We start from the raw sequence: 18,599 nt of genomic DNA, 5'->3' as shown, positions 1-18,599 counted from the left end.
TGTTGCTCTCCTTGCTGCCAGCCAACCTGCTGTCAGACCACCTGCTGCAGGACCACCTGCTGCCAGCCTTGCTGCCGCCCTTGCTGTGTGAGCAGCTGCTGCCAGCCTTGCTGCTGTAGCACCCCTTGCTGCCAGCCCAGCTGCTGTGGGTCCAGCTGCTGCGGGTCCAGCTGCTGTGGGTCCAGCTGCTGCCAGCCAGTTTGCTGTTGTCCCGTGTACGTCCACAGAACCTGCTACTACCCCACCTGCTGCTGTGTGCCTGGGTGCATAACCTATGGCTGTGGATCTGGCTGTGGATCTGGCTGCGGCCAGTCCTGCTGCTGCTGATCACCTTGCCAGAGAACCACCATCTGCGTGAACACCTTCTGTTAACTGACTTGCCATTGTGGAAACCAATTGTCTTCCTCAACAATTATGCTGGACTATAACTTCTGTGACTCATCAGCCTGATTTAAAGTTCTGAGTCAGCTTGATGGAGTTCACAGGACTTCCACCTTCCTCCTGCTCATGTGGATCATGTGTCAGTTTCATGCATGCTCGACATGGAGTTAGGGCCTTGGCTTTGATTTTGAAGTAGGATCACCCAGTTCTTCTAAGTAACTTCCTCTCATAACTTTTCATAGGATTCTGCAATTGACTGATGATCTTCCTAATCATACATTCTTTATCAATGTACTCATGGTGCTTGTATCATGCTTTCCTGTTTTATAATCACTTTGACTTGTCTTTGTAGGAGCAGGAGTCTTGCCTATGTTTCTTAATAAACTCTATACTGTAATTCATCCATATTGTGTTTGATTTATTGTACAGAATTCCTGACATTAGCATTTAAATATATATTGCATACCATATGCATTATCTATCTGAGCATCATAAGAGCCCTCCCCCACCATCAGTATCACAACATTTCAGGGGGAAAAACATTTCATTGTACAATGTCCAGTAGGTAATACTGAACAGACTCAGATCCACAAAGGGCATCTTTTGTTCCAGGTCAGAGGCATTTACACCTACATCTCAAAGACGGAGATGCCTGAGGCTCCAGATGCATCTGGTTGACACGCTGGGTTTGCTGTCATTGCTCATTGATGGTTGTCACTGAGCTTGGACCCACCCTGAGACACCCCAGTGAAACCCTGCATTCCAGATGTGCGTCTCCCGGCTCTCTGCCTCCCCTAGATAATTATCCCTCACCAAATAGTAACTGCTTTCTAGGAGATCCAGAATGGCCAGATGAAGTTGTGTCCCCTAACAAAAAATACTCCTTTGGCAGGAATAAGATTTTTAATCTGAGAGAGCTGAAAGCCATTGTAAGATGAGAAGCACAGATTCCCAAGTATGTCACTGGGAGGTAACTTGCGAAGGTTCACTCCAACTTCCACCCATCACTTTCTGAACTCACGTGCACTGCTTTTTTATGGATATGTACGTCAACCATATCATGGCCACTGGACTGAGGTATATTCCACATCCAGAAGACACTATAGCAATCCTGCAGGTTGTCACCTCTAAGTTGGTGTCTTTGCTGTACACTTAAGAGACCATTTTCGTTTCTCATCAGGCCTGCAATTTCTCTGTCATGTGACTCATGGTAGGACTAGTAGATCCCATGGTCTTGTGCCTATTGTCAACCTTGTTCATTAAAAAAGTGCATTTGGTCCAAAGAGATGCTATCCTGACTTCTGGCCCAGATGGAGGCATAGGTAGTCGCACTGTGACTCCCCATGCAACCGAAACTAAGGACAACAAGAATTTAGAAATAAAAAACAACCAGAACTGAAGAGAAATGAACTGAATGGCAGCCTGACTACCATTCATCCAGACCAGTAAGGAGGGGCAGAGTTGGAGCCCTAAGAAGAGGGGTCAAGGGGTCTTGGCAGGAAAAAGCAGTGGCTGGCAGACATGGGTGTGCAGGGCGCAGATGGCAGTTGGCGGACCCCCGAAGCTCGGGGGTAGCTGATGGACTGGTGGCAGACCCTGGACATGGGAGGCAACAAGCAGACCCATTGAGGCATGCATGGCAGCTGGCTGTCTGCTGCCACACATTCAAGTGCAGACAAACTAAGTGAAAATGGGCAGCGACCCAGACCACGCAACCCAGGGACCCAGTGCCAGGAAACAAAGCCTGAAGGAACCGACTGAAAACACCTGTGGGAGTTGAGGCCCGGAGATTCTCTCAGCCTCACAAGAGGCTCCTTGGGGAAAGCCACAGAGTCCCAGAAAGTACACAAGCCCTCCTGCCAGGAGCCAGCACCAGAAGGGCCCAATTTGCTTGTGGGAAGCAGCAAAGGGGACTCAAGTCCTAGAAAGAGTGCAGCAGGCCCCATTGTTCCCTCTCAGACCCCACCCCCACATACAAGGTCACAACCCAGTGACTGAGGTGCCCTGCCCTAGTGAACACCTAAGGCTCCACCCCTCATTCGTAACAGGTGAGACCAGACCAAAGAAAAAAATAAAAATAACATAAAAAAGATGTCTCAAACAGAATTAAAAGCCCCAGAGAGAGGTTTTTTAAGTGACCGAGAAATAGTCAACCTATCAGATGCACAGTTCAAAGCACTGGTGATCAAGATGCTCACAGAATTGGCTGACTTTGGTTATAAATTAGATGAACAAATGCAGGCTACAATAAGAGAAATGAAGGAAAATGCACAGGGAACCAATACTGATGGAAAGAAAACTGGGTTTCAAATCAATGGAAGGGACCAGAAGGAAGAAAGGAACAGCCAAACAGAAAAGAATGAAGAAACAAGAATTCAAAAAAATGAGGAGAAGCTTAGGAACCTCCAGGTCATCTTTAAATGTTCCAACATCCGAATTATAGGGGTACCAGAAGGGGAAGAGGAAAAACAAGAAGTGGAAAAGTTATTTGAACAAATAATAAAGGAGCACTTCTCCAATCTGGCAAACAAAATAGACTTCCAGGAAGTAGAGGAAGCTCAGAGAGTCCCAAAGAAGTTGGACCCAAGGAGGAACACACCAAGGCACATCATAATTACATTACCCAAGGTAAAAATGAAGGAGAGAATCCTAGAAGCAGCAGAGATAAGGGGACAGTTACCTACAAAGGAGTTCCCATCAGAATGTCAGCTGATTTCTCAACAGAGACCTTGCAGGCAAGAAGGGGCTAGAAAGAAGTATTCCAAGTCATGAAAGGCAAGGACCTATATCCAAGATTGCTCTATCTGGTAAAGCTTTCATTTAGAATGGAAGGGTAGATAAAGTGCTTCTCAGATGAGGTCAAGTGAAAGGAGTTCATCATCACCAAGCCCTTATATGAAATGTTAAAGGGACTTATCTAAGAAAAAGAAGATAAAAAATATGAACAGTAAAAAAAGACATCAAACTCACAGTTAGTAACAACCATACCTAAAACAAAAGCAAACTAAGGAAACAACTAGAACCGAAAGAGAACCACAGAAATAGAGATCACATGGAGGGTTAGCAACAGGGAAGTGGGAGGAGGAGAGAGGGGGAAAAGATATAAAGAATAAGTAGCATAGACAATAGATAAGAAATAGACAGGGGGAGGACAAGAATAGTATGGCAAATGTAGAAGCTAAAGAATTTATGACACATGGACATGAACTAAAGTGGGGGAATGAGGGTGGGAGGGGGTGGGCAGGGTGGAGGGGAGTGAAGGGGGAAAATGGGACAACTGTAATAGCATAATCAATAAAGTATATTAAAAAAAAAGAAAAAAAAGAGATGCTACCCTGTGACAATAACACTGTAAGCCGGTAGATGGATAGCACTGCTACAGGGAAGACAATTCATGCCCCAGGCATGCGCTCACAGGGAGGAAGAAGTGCTGTCCCTGCATGTGGAAGTGGCCTGATGTAGAGCACTATCCTCCATGTGGGGTGAGTGGTTTCATGAGTGATGTCAGGGATGAGGGCTCAACCCTGTTCTCTGCTATGACAGCAGCACACACAGCAGAGGCAGCTAAGGGAGAGGGAGCTGTGCTGTGGGGTCCACACACAGACTCTGTCCCTACCACCATGTCTACTTTGTTCATGTTCTCTCGGGCAAGTATTGGTGCACCAATGCTCACAACAATGAAACCACCCACTGATGCATTTCTCAGAATGTACTCCCACCATTTGTGATGCATGACTGTATTTATAGCATTCACATAGCATTAGGTATTGTAAGTAATCCAGGGATGATTTAAAGTATATGGGAGTATGTACGTAGATTATATGCAAATGCGACACCATTTTATATGGGACTTGAGCATCTGCAGATTTTGGTGGCACAGGGGTGCAGGAACCAATCACCCAAGGGATTCCTTTGGGTGCTAAGGGATGACTGTACTCTTCTGTTTGACCCTCATACCCATAGCCAAGATCTAGTGTCTTGGCTAGACAATGTCTAGCCAAGTAGAACACATGTTTGAAGATATAATAAGAGATAAAGGCATGCATTCTCTTTGAGGGATCTTATACAGAAAAGAGATGATGGACACTAGAAGCATCTTTAAAAAGTGACACAGATAAAACTAATGAGAAATGAATGCAAATGTCCATATATTTCACAGAACGTGTGTTCCACTAAAAGAATATAATATATTTAAAATATACAGGATAAGTACTCTAGACCTAACCCAAACAATAAAGATCTAGCTAGAAAGGTTAGAGACAGGGGCCTTGGTGAAGGGGAAGGTGGGGGTGTAGGGGGTGAGCATCTTCAAGTTCATGCAGGCACCAGGGAATTGCTGTCCTTAGTCAGAAGTGCATCCCACATGGTGGGGAAAACCATGCAGAGACTGGAGTAAAATGAATGTGATGTTTCAGTACAGAATAGCAGGAGACAGTTTGTCTAATGCTGGGAGAAATTTCTTGGCAGTGCCGTTCAGACTAATACAAGTGATCCCAATGCAGAGAAGATGCCAGGGGCTTAGGGGGATTGGATGTTAACCTAAGGAAGCCCTGTTTATGGGAGATGTTAGCAAGTACGAAAGGCTACCATGGAGGCAGGAACTCACATCACTGTAGGCATCTACACGTCCACTAAACAACCAGTTCGCAGATACTGAGATGTTGTATCAAGGGTTTTTCAGTTTCAGGAGCTCAATTTTGTCAGAGAACTTCTAGGGTCTCTGCATTCCTGAGTGTCTGTAAGATCCCCAAATATCTGTCTTGTTCAGTCAGTACCATTAGTTGAATGATTGCTGACACTGTCATTCTCTGAAGTCCATAACATTCAAAGGCATAGCATTTTTAGAGAAAAATACAGGCATCTTATGAAATAAGTTAACCATTCAATCAGGGTATAAAAGGGAGCTGTCTTTCCATTACCTTAACAAACATACCAGAGCTGAACTTCACTCTCAGGGGTTTAAAAAAATGATCTTATTTACATAGGAAGGGTGAGCCCACGTCTCAGGGAATAACACCTTTATTCAAGCCCATAAAACTAACATGACAATTTAGTAGTTACAGTATTAAATGTAATACTGAAGACCTCATAAGTCTGTGGGGCCAGTTGTTTCCCTGTGCATGCATACCTGAAAAAAACTCAGCTATCAACCAGAAAGGTGTATTTTCTGAACAAGGAGGCAGAAGAGCTAGGTTAGAAGCACAGGAAGTTTTGTGGCATCTCAGGCATTCATGATGAAAATCTGACCTTGCTTAAGGAACTGAAAGACACCTGTGCAGGGTCCCTCTCCCCTGTGCACCAAGTGGCCGTGCTGTGCACCCTCGGAAAAAGAGTGTCTCCTTGACCTCTCTGAATTTCCAAGGTCAAACGCCTCACCCCCTTATACATTCATTTCTACAAAATCTTCAACTAGGATTAAGTTATTTCTGCTAGCGTTCAAGGCATTCTTTCTCTTGAAGGTACCTCAGTGTAATTTTGCTCTGCTCCCCTCCTTTTTGGGGTGACTTTATAATTCTTTCCAGGATACTCTTATAGCCATTGTTTTATGGTTCTTTTGACATCCCTGAGGCAAACTCAAGTGTGATATTTCTGACATATCAGTGCACTCTTCCTTTTCAATCATTTCTGCTGTAACACTTAGGAGCCAATAATATATGTCATAAAAGTACAGATCATGTACCATGGAAATGTATACTTGAAACCCATGTAATCTTATTAATGAATGTCACCCCAATAGGTTTAATTGAAAGTATTTTTAAAAGTCTATTTTTAGGTACTGTAGGGTTTCTTCTCCAATACCTTTCCAACTATAATTACAAAACTGAGTGAAGTAGGTCTCTCTTAGAGAGTTGCATAGGCTTTTACCTTTAATGTGTTTATCGGTCATGTGATAATTCGGTGTCATCAGCTTGTTACTTCTGATCCATAACTCATACTCCCCCCACAAGTATCTCTTCAATGAGTCGTGCTGATGCTTACATATTCCATAGTAATTTTCTGTTCCTACAATGTGAGTTGAGGGTTAAAGACAATTTCTCACTTAAATTCTCAAGAACAATACAGTATTGTTATGAAAACAACCAATTAGTAATTTCAGAAAATTAGAAATTTGGTCCCTCTGTCCAAAGTTGATAACAAATCTCAGCAATTGGGTTCCAAAAGTCTCCTTGGAATCCCTCCATGGCGTGTGTGTCTGAAAGCGACCTGTGGGCTACTCTAGTGCACTGCTTAAAAGAGAAGCCCCGCCCCCCGAGCCCTACCCCACAGGGGCACTGCTGGTTAACCTCATGGATCATGAAGTGCCTGGGAAATCCAGCACAGGGAGTCATATAGGTTCAAACTGGGTCACAGCAAGTGGGGAGGGTACTGCTATACTCAGGATTGAGTTAATTATTCATTTGATTTTTTTATTGTTATTCTATTACAGTTGTCCCAGTTTTTCCCCCTTTGTCCTACCCCCCACCCATCCCATGCCCCACTCCTACAGTCTGTCCCCACACTGTTGCCCATGTCCATGGGTCACTCATACACGTTCTTTGACTAGTCCCTTTGCTTCTTTCCATCGTTATCCCCTCCCTTCTCCCTTCTGATCACTGTCAGCCTGTTCCATGTGTCTAGGCCTGTGGTTCTATTTTGTTTGTTAGTTTATTTTGTTGATTCCAGTCCTCTCATAGGTGAGATCTTATGATATTTGTCTTTCATTGACTGGCTTATTTCACTTAGCATAATGCTCTCTATTTCCATCCACGCTGTTGCAAAAGGTAGGAGCTCCTTCTTTCTCTCTTCTGTGTGGTGTTCCATTGTGTAAATATAGCACAGTTTTTTAATCCATTCATATACTGTGAGACACTTAGGTTGTTTCCAACACTTGGCTATTGTAAATAGCACTGCTATAAACATAGGGGTGCAAATCTGCTTTCTCAACTTCTTTAAATAAGTCAACCCTCAAATGGTTTAAAGAAGGTGGAGAAAGCAGTTAGGGACCAAAGGACAACACTGTAGGATGCAGTAAGAGCATGCATTATAGACACAACATAAGTAAATCCAAAACAGCGCCATGTACATTTGATTGTGATCACGTTGAACTGTTTACAGAAACACAAGGTTGGTTTAACATTTGAATATGAATCAATGTTTTTGTATCACATTTACTGAAGACAGAAAAATCATATTATCTCAGTAGGGAAAGAAAAGGCATTTTATGAATTCCAACATATTGATAATATAAAATGCCTTAGCAAATAGGGATAGAAAAAGCCCTGTTCTTCTGATAGAAAAAGTCTACAAAAAAGACAGGAAACTTACTATTTAAGTATGAAAAATGGAGAACTCTCTGTACTCTACAGAGAATACAAAAAGACATCCACTTTACCACACTATTCAATATTGGACTGTAGCCCAGGGCCTACCACTGGACTAAAGAAGGAAAAAATTTACAAGATAAAAAGGATGTTAAGAAGTGAATACAGCTACCATCACCTGTAGATGATATGACTATGTAGGTGAAATTTCCACCAAAAATTTATTGGTAAACTATTAAAGTAATAAGGGAATTTGGTGGCAAGATCAATTCACATAGGAATGAATTGTTGCTGTATATGTCAGAAACAGTTCAAAATAAAGAGTTATGTTCCACTACATGTAAGAGCATAAAAATAAAATATCTAGGAAAAATCTAACAAAAGACAGGCAACACCTCTGCAGAAGAGAATAGTCTGACCAAGAAATTCTATGAGCAACATGCTCCTACGTGTGTATACACCCACAAGAAACACCTGTCTTTGTTCACCAAATGACCTACAAATGAATACAAAAAATTCATAGAAGCACTATTTTTAGTAGTTCCAAACTATAAAAAATCTATGTTTCTCAAAGAGACAGTCAACAAATAAATTGCATCATATTCACTCAGTGGAAGATTATATAGCAACAACAATGAAAACCTCCAAATAATTACATTGTCAAATCTCACAATTATAATGTAGAGAAGAACCAACTCTATAGTCCTTCATTTACATAAGGTCCAAAAGACGGAAGCTGACTTTCAGGGTTACAGTCAACAGAACCATTGGTGAGCTTTGGGGATGAGTGTGGGGTTATAATTTGAAGGGAGTGGGGTTAATGTCTATTTCTTAATCTGATAGTATTATCATGGACGTGTTCATTTTCTAATACTGTATTAAGTTGGAAATTAATAATTCACATACTTTTAATGAATGGTATATCTAAAAAATAGTTTAAACAAGTAGTCAGAGCCAAAGATAAATCAGGTATCATCTCAACTAATCCAGTTCCCTCATGGAGAGAAGGAGGAGGGGAAAGAGAGAAAGAGAGAGAGAGAGAATGAACTAAATGTGTCATTAGTGACTTGAGGTCAGTGACTTTGCTGGTGAACAAGGGTCGTACTAGAGTCACCTGCTCTTCCCAGTTTTCCCAGAATTGCCCAAGTTGTAGGACTGAAAGTCCCAAGTCCCGGGAAACCCCTTTGTCCTGGGTAATCAGGACCAGTGGTCACCCAGGAAGTGAAATGACTGGTGCTTTCAGTCCCCGCTTCAGCTCCTGCCCGCCTGCCCAGGGTCTGCAGTGCACACTCGGCGAGATAATGCCAGACATCCTCCACTCAGTGTCTGGGACAGACCTGGGATACACAGGTGGGGTGGTTGCTCCAGAGGGACGTTTGTCATTGTCATTGGTATGACCGGGCCTTTGTGGGGAAACAGACTTGGACTCAGGCATGGATTCAGTTTGTCCCTGTGAACATATCTGCAGCATGTGCCTCACCACAGGGATATGTCCCAACCTCAGTCACCAAAGAGACAAAGCAGGGGAGGGCACGTATCCTCCTCAAAGCAGGAACAGTGCTGGTGATGACACCACCTTCCTTCTATCTGAAGACAGTTCTATGAATTATTCTCAATTAAGAAACATATTAGACAGGTTTCTAAAGATTCATATCATTAAGGGAGCAACTTCCTCCTTGGCTATTTCCCTGTGATTACCAAAACAACATAAACAAAAGCAAAGAGGGTCATGCTCATTGGTCCCAACATTGGGGGGTCCAGTGTATAAAAACCCCAGAACATAAGAAGTCATCAGAATCAGAGAAACTCACCTCTGAACACAAACTCCCCTTTGAGCAGAAACTCACCTTTGATCCCTGACGCCATGTGCTGCTCCCCTTGTTGCCAGCCCACCTGCTGTGGGTCCAGCTGTGGTGGGTCCAGCTGCTGCTGCCAGCCTTGCTGCCGCCCAACCTGCTGTCAGACCACCTGCTGCAGGACCACCTGCTGCCAGCCTTGCTGCCGCCCTTGCTGTGTGTCCAGCTGCTGCCAGCCTTGCTGCCGCCCTTGCTGTGTGAGCAGCTGCTGCCAGCCTTGCTGCCGCCCTTGCTGTGTGTCCAGCTGCTGCCAGCCTTGCTGCCGCCCAACCTGCTGTCAGACCACCTGCTGTAGGACCACCTGCTGCCAGCCATGCTGCCGCCCTTGCTGTGTGAGTAGCTGCTGCCAGCCATGCTGCCGCCCTTGCTGTGTGAGTAGCTGCTGCCAGCCTTGCTGCCGCCCTTGCTGTGTGTCCAGCTGCTGCCAGCCTTGCTGCTGCTGATTGCTCTGCCTTAAGAACCACCATGTGTACACGACACCTGTTAACTTACTTGCAATTTTGGGAATGAATTTAGTTCAAACATTGCTAAGAGCCAGCATGTGGTCACTAAAATTTTTTTGTGACTCATCCACCTATTTAAAAGCTGCGAATCAGCTTGACAGAGTGCAGAGCACATCACCTTAATTCTTTTCTGGTGTCCTGGGGCTCATGTGCCAGCTTCCTTCATCCTTGAGATGGAGCGCATCCTCTGAGTAACATAGGGAAACAAATTCTCCTAACTTTTCCTTGGGTTTCTGCTACTGATCTTAGTCTTCACAATCATGTTTCTTTCTCAGTGTACTCATGATTCTTACAACCTGCTTTTTACATTTTCATTATCACTGTGACTTGTTTCTGTGGATGCAGATATTCTTACCTGTATTTCTTAATAAATCCTTTGCCATTATTCAACCCAAGTTGTGTTCTGGTTTATTAGGGAGCACTCCTGATACGGAGACCTCTGTCACTTACTGCACACCACATGCATTTCCATTCTGAGCCTCATGAAAGCCTCCCCCGGGTTACATTTTCCATTCATTCAGATGAGAACATTTCTCTGTGTGATGGGCTGACTCAGGGAGAAGACCGCATCTCCTGCCCCTCCCAGGGGCACTTATATGGACCCATCAGGACAAGTGGAGATGAAACTGGGACTGAACACTAGCAACATGTGTACCTGAGTTTCTTCTCTAATGGCGGGAGGAGCACTCTCTTACACATGCATATAGCGCTTGTGCTTGCAGAGCTCTTCCCAAAGCAGGGTCCCACACCTTGGGAGCGGCTGCCGTTTCCATGGGGACTGTGGAGAGCTTCAGTTAGGGGCCCGGTGGCTGGGTGTGAGAGCTCTCATGAATGCAGGGAACTGCCTTTGTCCCAGCCCCTCCTGCAACCCACCTGCATCAGATAACGTTGAGCACCCATTGCGTGTCCTCACAAGAGAGGCTCGTTCATCAGGACTTGTTCTTGGCATCGTGTAAATCAAATTCTTGTATGGGCTCCTTCTCCGGAGTACCTGTTTTAGAGAAAAGAAGGAATTAAGTAATTCCCTGAAAAACATAGACCCTATATTGTGGCCCTGACCTTGAAGCCACTTGCTTCAGGTAATTTTCATGAGGACAGATGTTACTGTACGAAGGGCTCAATATCAGCCCCTCCTGCTGGGAAAACAGCACACTCAGTAGAGGCAGCCCTGGTGAGAAAGAGCTCGTGCAAAGCCCCCATCCCTGCCACCGTAACGACGCGGTCTGTGGTCTGTCTGCGAGTCCTGGAGCACCCGAGGAGGGGGGTGGGGTGAATTATTTGAAACTCCTGGCCATCCGCTGTCTGCTCTGCAGTGGGCACTGATGTGGGACACAAAGAGGGAACGCTTTCTGTCCACACACCTCGTTACCTCTACATGATTTTTCCCCAACTCTGCATCTCTGATCTTTCCTCTCACTCCTTCAGACCTCAGACCCACCCGCCCAGCTCCTCACCACACGCCCACAGCCCACCAACGCCATTTCCTTGTCTGCTTTTCCTCTCGGCCAAACCTATAACCAGGCGCACTGGTTGTGGTTTTTTTCACTGGGCGTGTTTTCACTTTCCACTCCCTTTTCAGGCCAGAAGATGTTGACCTGTTTTAGTGAAAATTCCATTTGTGTATAATAATCATTATTGGGGCTCCCACTCGGCAAAATGTAAGGCATTTCATGATCATACATCATGTTCCTTTAGGTTTCTGCAGGAATGAATGGAGTCTTAAACAAATCACATATTCTTTAGTTGTTTAGGTCAGGACTAAACTCTGGAGGTGCTGTCGCTAAGTGCCTTTGTCCGGATGTCTACTTTGTAACTTTGAGATACAACTTATGTTAAGTGGAGGGTACAGGCATAAACAAAAGAGGCAAAACCCACTTACTGAGGAAAAAGCAAAAGCAAATGAACTATCCTTTACTATTAAGGCTTATGACTAATATTTTTGTGAGAACCCTTGGAAATATGAGAAGTATGATCTCTGCAAGAAGGTATCTGTCTACAGACTGGCTGATAAAAGAAAGGAAGGGAAAAAGAGAAAGAAACAATTCCAGACTAATCCAGGGGTGGACGTCCTATTTAAGATGGAAGTGGGAAGAAATATACAAAAGGAGGATGAAAATATGTATTGAGAAACAGTCATGAGGGCGCATAAATATATCTTATATTTTCCCCAAACACACAGCAAGTGAGTTGCTGAACTGATGCAGACCCCAGCTCATGGAGTCCGCCACATTGTGGATGAGACATGAGACATTCACACAGACTACCGAGTCCAGTGGAGGAGAAAGGACAGCATGGCTTTTCTCTCAAGGGGAGCAAAAACCATGGCCCTTGCCATGACAGGCCTTTATTGGGTTCCTCGGCACATTACATGATGGTCCTCATTTACTATGCACAGGTTGGTTTTAGGTGGTTACCTTTTACAGAAAACAAAGGAGCTGATGCTGCTAATCATGTCACAGAGGAAGGATATTTGCAAATGAAAAGGGAAAAGTGATTGAACTGGTTACACTCGTCCTCGGAAGGTTTAGCATGGATTTTAGGAAGTTACTTTGCAGTAAACATTTGCTGTCTCAATTCAGGGTGAGGGAGTTTTAGCAAAAGCAAGTCTCAAAGCTGCCTAGGTACATTGCAGGCCTGATTCCCCACGGGAGAACCTATCAATGGGTGTGGGTTCTGTGCATCTCCAAGTGGGAGCTGGGCGCATGCCACACAGCGGCCTCCTACACAGAACAGGAATTGGAGGACTCCTCCATACGATTCTAATTCCCACAACCAAGATCTATCATCTTCTTATCCACAATTAAGAACTTGTGGTTGAAGATCAAGTTGGAGATGAACAGATGCACAGTCTCGGAGGGAACTTAGCACAGACAGTTCAGGATGCTAACTGGCAGCGTCTGCACAAAACTGGCTCACACATAAGGAGGTTCTGTAACGGGGTCCGGGTGGCAGCTAGAAGCTCTGTAGAACTTTTTCCTATGCTTCTTTCTAGAAGTTCCCTAGTTTTAGGCTTTATATTTCCATATGTGACCCGTTTTGTAGAAGATGTGAAAGACAGGCCCAACTGCTTGTTTCGTACATGGACACATAGCCGCTCCAGCTCCATTTGTTCAGAAGACCACGCTTTCTCTGCATATGCATTTGACAGCTTGCTCACAAACCAGCGCAGGATCGATGCGTGACTGTGCTTCTGGATGCTCAGTTTTGTCCCATTGATCTGTCTCTTTAACATTTCACCAGTTCGCTCCCCAGAGCAGCTTTAAGTTGGAAGTCAGATGGTGTTTTCCTGTTCATGAAATTTCATGCAGGTAACTTTGCTTTCCTCAACACTGATTTCCTCAGTGTGTGGGGGCAGTAATGCCCACTTTTTGGGACTGTATGAGAATGAGAGATAATGTAGATAAAACATCTAGCTCAATACTCAGCCCGTGGTAGGACTTCTATAAGTGTTCATAATTCTTCCCATCTATTTGCCATGCTGGAAAATTTAGTGACCTGGCAGAGTCCCAGATCCATCCTCTAGAGAGATCACACTTTGTGTCACATCTAGTGTGTTAACTGTCCCTAAACATCTTCGCATCTCTTAAGAGGGTGACCATTATAAAAACTTCTCTTTCTCCCCGACCTGTAGTAGCCCTGGATAGCTAACACAGTGGTCCTCTTTATTATTCAGTTTTTCATCCAAACATTCAGGTTTCTACACTTGGAAACCAACCTAATGCTCATCTTGACTTTGAACCTAATGCCCATCCTTCCTTCTTATTTCTCCTTCCTGCTTTTTCCTGAGAAGTCTGGTTTTTATTTCCCTTAGTTTATGAGTCTGTATCTCAGAGAACACGGGGAAGTTGTACTGTTCCCTTTTATGGCCTAGAGATTATGATTGGATCTAAGGGTTATATGCTCATGGCACAGTTACCTCAATTCTCATGACTCTAGACATTCATGTTCCCTGAACAAGGTCAGGAGATCAAATTGCCTCAAAGTTTGGGAACCTGGGATATACAGCCTGAGCTTGTAGGCCTCACAAGTGTGAATCTTACTCCCAATTTCTGTTGAGATCAATGAAATAATACCAATGCCAATTCTGTGACGTCAAAGAACAGGATCCTCTAGGCAAGGGGAGGGCCAGGAGCATCAGCCACACCCACGTGACTTTCTGATGACAAATGCTGCCAGTCACAGACCAGAACCCAGAGAAGTTGTCAGGCTGCCATCACTAGCTAAAGCTCTTACAGCCATCTCTGCTGGTCACAGAGGTGGGGAGAGTGTTTGGGAAGAGCTCTGTAGAGAGGAAAGGGTTCTGTACACAAAAGGGGTAATTATTTCCATTGTTGGAGAAGCAACTCAAAATACATACCTTCCTTATGCCCAGTGGCCAGTGTTGTTCTACCTGGAGAAAGGTGTAAATGAAAGTTTCCTTCCCCTGGAATCAAAAGGCCTATGTGTGCATAGGACCTGGTGTGTCAGTTCTGAGTTGCACAGCACATCAGTCTCTGATCACGAGAAGGAGAGCAATAACGGGACGATAACCTCTGCTCTGCCTAGCCTGTAGGGCCATGGTGAGACTTGAATCAGATAAAGCGTATAAAATGTGACTCAGAAGCAAGGCTTCCCAAAGAAAGTGCTGCTTACACACACACAACATGGCACAGGGTACGAGGTAGTGCAGACTTCACTAGGAAAGGGCAGGAAGGAAGACGATTCAAACCAACTGGGAAGAGTTTGGTGACCCAGCAGAAATGACTAAATACAATGCACACATCTAAAAAGATGATTAATAATGATCGTTGTGGAGTGCTAAATATATAGTCTAATAATTTGTTTACGTGCCCCAGAGGCAAGAGGTGATGATGACTTTGGTTGGGTCTGAGACCATGAATTCAGGTGAAAATCAGACAGAGCTGACCAGCCCACAGACCACGAGGAAATGAGGAAGAATGAAGTCAAAAGGAAACAGTCCGCATCCCCTCAGCAGGGCCCAAGAACTGTCGGAAGAAGACGACAACAAAGCTGTGTGAGCACGTTGTTTCTCAGCAAATGCAGGAAGCAAACTTCTTGCAGGAACAGAAGTTTTGGCTAAGTGGTCGAAGAAAGAGGTCTCTGGTGGGCAAGGCTGGCAGCAGCTGGACACACAGCAAGGGTGGTGGCAGCAGCTGGGCCAGCAACAGGTGGTCCCACAGCAGGTTGGGTGGCAGCAAGGCTGGCAGCCACAGGACTCGCCACAGGTTTGTGCACAGCAGCTGGACCCATGGCAAGGGCTGCCACAGCAGCTGGGTCTGCAACAGGTGGCCCCATAGCAGCTTTGGCAGCAGCAAGGCTGGCAACAACTGGACCCACAATAGCTGGACCCACAACTGGTGGGCCGACAGCAGGTGGTCTTACAGCAAGTAAGCTGACAGCAAGGGGGACAGCAAGAGTGGATCATGGTGTCAGGTATATAAAAGGTGGACTCTGAGCAGGAAAATTCTCAGAATGTGAAATCTTCTCTGTTAGACCTTTCGCACACCCCAAATTTGGGACCAATGAACAAAATTTTACTGGCTATTATTTATGACGTTATTTTCATGACCCGAAGATAATTGCCCAAGGAGGAAGCATTCCCTAAGTATTATGAATCTTCTGAAAATAAATGGCAGGACTGTTCTAGTGAACAGATAACCTATTAGAACTTATTTCTGGACATGGGAGAGATAGCCAACATCAAAAGAATTATTAACTATGAGTCATCATTTTTTAAAGACAGAGTATACCCTCTGGTCATTTGCTAGTTCAAGCTACTTTGGAGAAGAGGACAGAGCCATTGTTACCACCTTTTCCCCTTGGTGCTGCTTACACTGGAAGGCATCTCTGAAGACGGAGCACGCCGCTGATAAAACAGATGATCACGAGTACGAATCACATTTTAACACATTTTGAATAAAAACCATGTTTTAACAAAATTTTTATTGGTGTCGCACAAAATTCACATGCTGAACAGAGCACTACTACCAATAGGAATCAGAAAAGACAGGAAGAAATATGCCAAAACGCCATACTTGAGGTTCCTTTTCTGACTCACTAATCTAGAGCCGTATCCTTTCTTAATGCTCGAGACCCGTTCATAGAGCTGGGGAGTGGGCTGCTGCCTCCTATGCTCCAAGGGTCCCTCAGAACATCATTCTCAGTGGGAATTATTTCCCATCGACTTTCCACATCTGCAGTCCCATTGGCTCTGTGTCCTGAATGCATGACTCGCAGCTTAGGCCTCCGCTGAGTCACAGAAAAAAGAAGCACATGGACACTTAGTAACAGTCAGTCTCACCCCAGCCAATTGGAGGAGAGAGCTGCAGTCCTGAATATTACATGATACACATAAGGAAGAGACATGAGTTGAGCTGAAGGAAAGATTAGAGAAGAGACATAATAGAAAGGAAAAATGCATTCTATCTAATTTTGCAGGAAACATGGTTATAATGATCTAATTGAATAATTATTTACCTGTTAAATAAACAATAACAAGGAAGAAGCTGCCCCAACAGGGTATAAAAGGGGACCTGAGCAAGGAGATTCAGGAAACTCACTCTCCTGGAAACTCACCCAGAACCTCCACCCTCTGACACCATGGTCAATTCTTGTGGCTCCGTCTGCTCTGACCAGGGCTGTGGCCAAGGCTGCTGCCAGGAGACCTGCTGCTGCCCTCCCACCTGCTGTCAGACCACCTGCTGCAGGACCACCTGCTGCCGCCCCAGCTGCTGTGGTTCTAGCTGCTGCCGCCCCAGCTGCTGCGTGTCCAGCTGCTGCCGCCCCACCTGCTGTGTGTCTAGCTGCTGCCGCCCCTCTTGCTGTGGCTCCAGCTGCTGTGGTTCCAGCTGCTGCCGCCCCACCTGCTGCATTTCTAGCTGCTGCCGCCCCTCTTGCTGTGGCTCCAGCTGCTGTGGTTCCAGCTGCTGCCGCCCCAGCTGCTGCCAGACTCCCTGCTGCCGCCCCAGCTGCTGTGTGTCCAGCTGCTGCCGCCCCAGCTGCTGTGGTTCCAGTTGTTGCAGGCCCAGCTGCTGTGTGTCCAGCTGCTGCCGTCCAGTCTGCTGCCAGACCACCTGCTGCCGTACCACCTGCTGCCGCCCAGTCTGCTGTGGATCCTCTTGTTGTTGAACTTGGTTTCTCACCTCCAGCCCTGAGTCAACTGCCAGTGGATCAGTCTTGTTCTCACTTCCTTTCTCCATAGCACCTGGTCCTATTCTGATCTGTTACTACCTTTATTAATCCCTGTCACCAAGTAACTATTTAAAAAGCGACAATTTAAACTAAATACCCCACAAAACCTCCAAGTTGGCATTCAGTCAGATGTCAAATGTCCACACTATTTCATAGGATAGTCTTGACCTTCACACTGAATTATGTGCGATAAAGTAACTATCCCTCAATAAACACTTACTCCCCTGGTATCAGAAACATTTGCGGCCCTTAATTATTTTTTTTCTAGTGTTGATTATGAGTTGGAGATAAGTTAGGGTATGTGTTAAGGGAACAAAGATACTGATTTTGCATATATCAGTCAAAGCCTATATTAGAGAAAATGCCAAATAATTAGTTTTTCTCCAACCAGATTGCCCACCTTGTCTACCATCAAGTTTATTGAGAGGAAATAAGAGCATCCTTTTTCCTAAACTGAATTATAAACCACTTAGCAAGATCCTCGCACTGCTGGGTTCCGGGAAGCTCGTGAGTTGAATGAGATGCAGTTCCCATCCCTCAGGTGAATCACACAGAAATCTCGAATTTAATAGAAAGAAATGGGTCAGGTAGGGTGTGCTGCTAACAGTGGTGAGAAGGAGGAATCTGTTCTACCGGAGAAGAGTAATATATCAACACTGAACACTGATTCCTAGGAATAAAATGTGTCGAGCCCCCAAGTTTAGAGGAATGTGTATAGCTCGCAGGCACGTAGGAGAAAATGAAGGAGAGGGGGGATGAGAGTGGAATGTTTATATTCTTATGAAGGCAATCTTTATGCAAAAGTTACCCCCAAAAAAACCCCAAATAGCCCCTGCTCCGGACTGTGGACTGGGAGCTAGGCCGTCTCCTTCCAACCGGAGTGTCTCCATGTTACCTGATTGATACTGAAATTTTGCAAGAGACATGGCTATAGTGAGCTCTAGGTGAGAAAGTCATTGAAAAAAGCTTTAAAAGGCTTGGGAATCAAGTAATTCACATCAATAGTAATAATGAGCAGGCAGTACTAAGAAGGAGGCAAAGTAGGAACATGTACAAGAGAAAGGCTACATATTAAAGCACTAGCACAAAACACTCCCCACAGCGCTGAGCAGGCAGAGGTCTCCAGTTCTTCACTGGCCTGTAGATTTTCGTGCCGTTCTACTGAAATGAGCATGAAGTCTTATGCAAATTAATACCACTTCGCCACCCATGTCCTGGACAGTACCCAGGGACCACCTGTATCAGAACAATTTGATACAATATTATTATTGTTATCATATAAAATGAAATTTTCTGCGGCCTTAGATTTACTACATCAGCCTCTCTGGGGGAGTAGGCTGGGAAGTCAGCATTGTTATCGAGTTCCC

At 44.9% G+C, this 18,599-nt stretch overlaps 2 protein-coding genes across 2 annotated transcripts; one reads left to right on the top strand and one right to left on the bottom strand.

Moving 5' to 3' along the window:
- Window positions 1–8,437: 8,437 nt before the first annotated feature.
- Window positions 8,438–15,466, bottom strand: LOC123817185 (keratin-associated protein 9-1-like). Its single transcript, XM_045836741.1, has 4 exons — window positions 15,101–15,466; window positions 9,494–9,635; window positions 8,685–8,702; window positions 8,438–8,499 (listed from the first exon to the last, which is right to left on the bottom strand). Exons 1-4 carry the CDS (start codon window positions 15,464–15,466, stop codon window positions 8,438–8,440), a joined length of 588 nt encoding a protein of 195 aa, XP_045692697.1.
- A 1,175-nt stretch (window positions 15,467–16,641) lies between these two features.
- Window positions 16,642–17,169, top strand: LOC123816654 (keratin-associated protein 4-3-like). The gene has a single exon (XM_045835696.1). It carries the CDS (start codon window positions 16,642–16,644, stop codon window positions 17,167–17,169), a length of 528 nt encoding a protein of 175 aa, XP_045691652.1.
- The last annotated feature ends 1,430 nt before the right edge of the window (window positions 17,170–18,599 follow it).

The sequence above is a fragment of the Phyllostomus hastatus genome, unplaced genomic scaffold, assembly GCF_019186645.2.
Source record: "Phyllostomus hastatus isolate PE091 unplaced genomic scaffold, TTU_PhHast_1.1 phas_contig_210, whole genome shotgun sequence".
Lineage (NCBI taxonomy): Eukaryota > Metazoa > Chordata > Mammalia > Chiroptera > Phyllostomidae > Phyllostomus > Phyllostomus hastatus.
This window is presented reverse-complemented; position numbering and strand designations above follow the sequence as displayed.

What these genes read in the sequence shown, in the direction of transcription:
- LOC123817185 (XM_045836741.1), bottom strand. Translation starts at nt 15,466, where the DNA reads ATGATCCACTCTTGCTGTCCCCCTTGCTGTCAGCTTACTTGCTGTAAG. An exon ending in TAGCCAAAACTTCTGTTCCT is followed by an intron (nt 9,636 to 15,100) that starts GCAAGAAGTTTG and finishes GTCTGACAGCAG; the next exon opens with GTTGGGCGGCAGCAAGGCTG.
- LOC123816654 (XM_045835696.1), top strand. Translation starts at nt 16,642, where the DNA reads ATGGTCAATTCTTGTGGCTCCGTCTGCTCTGACCAGGGCTGTGGCCAA.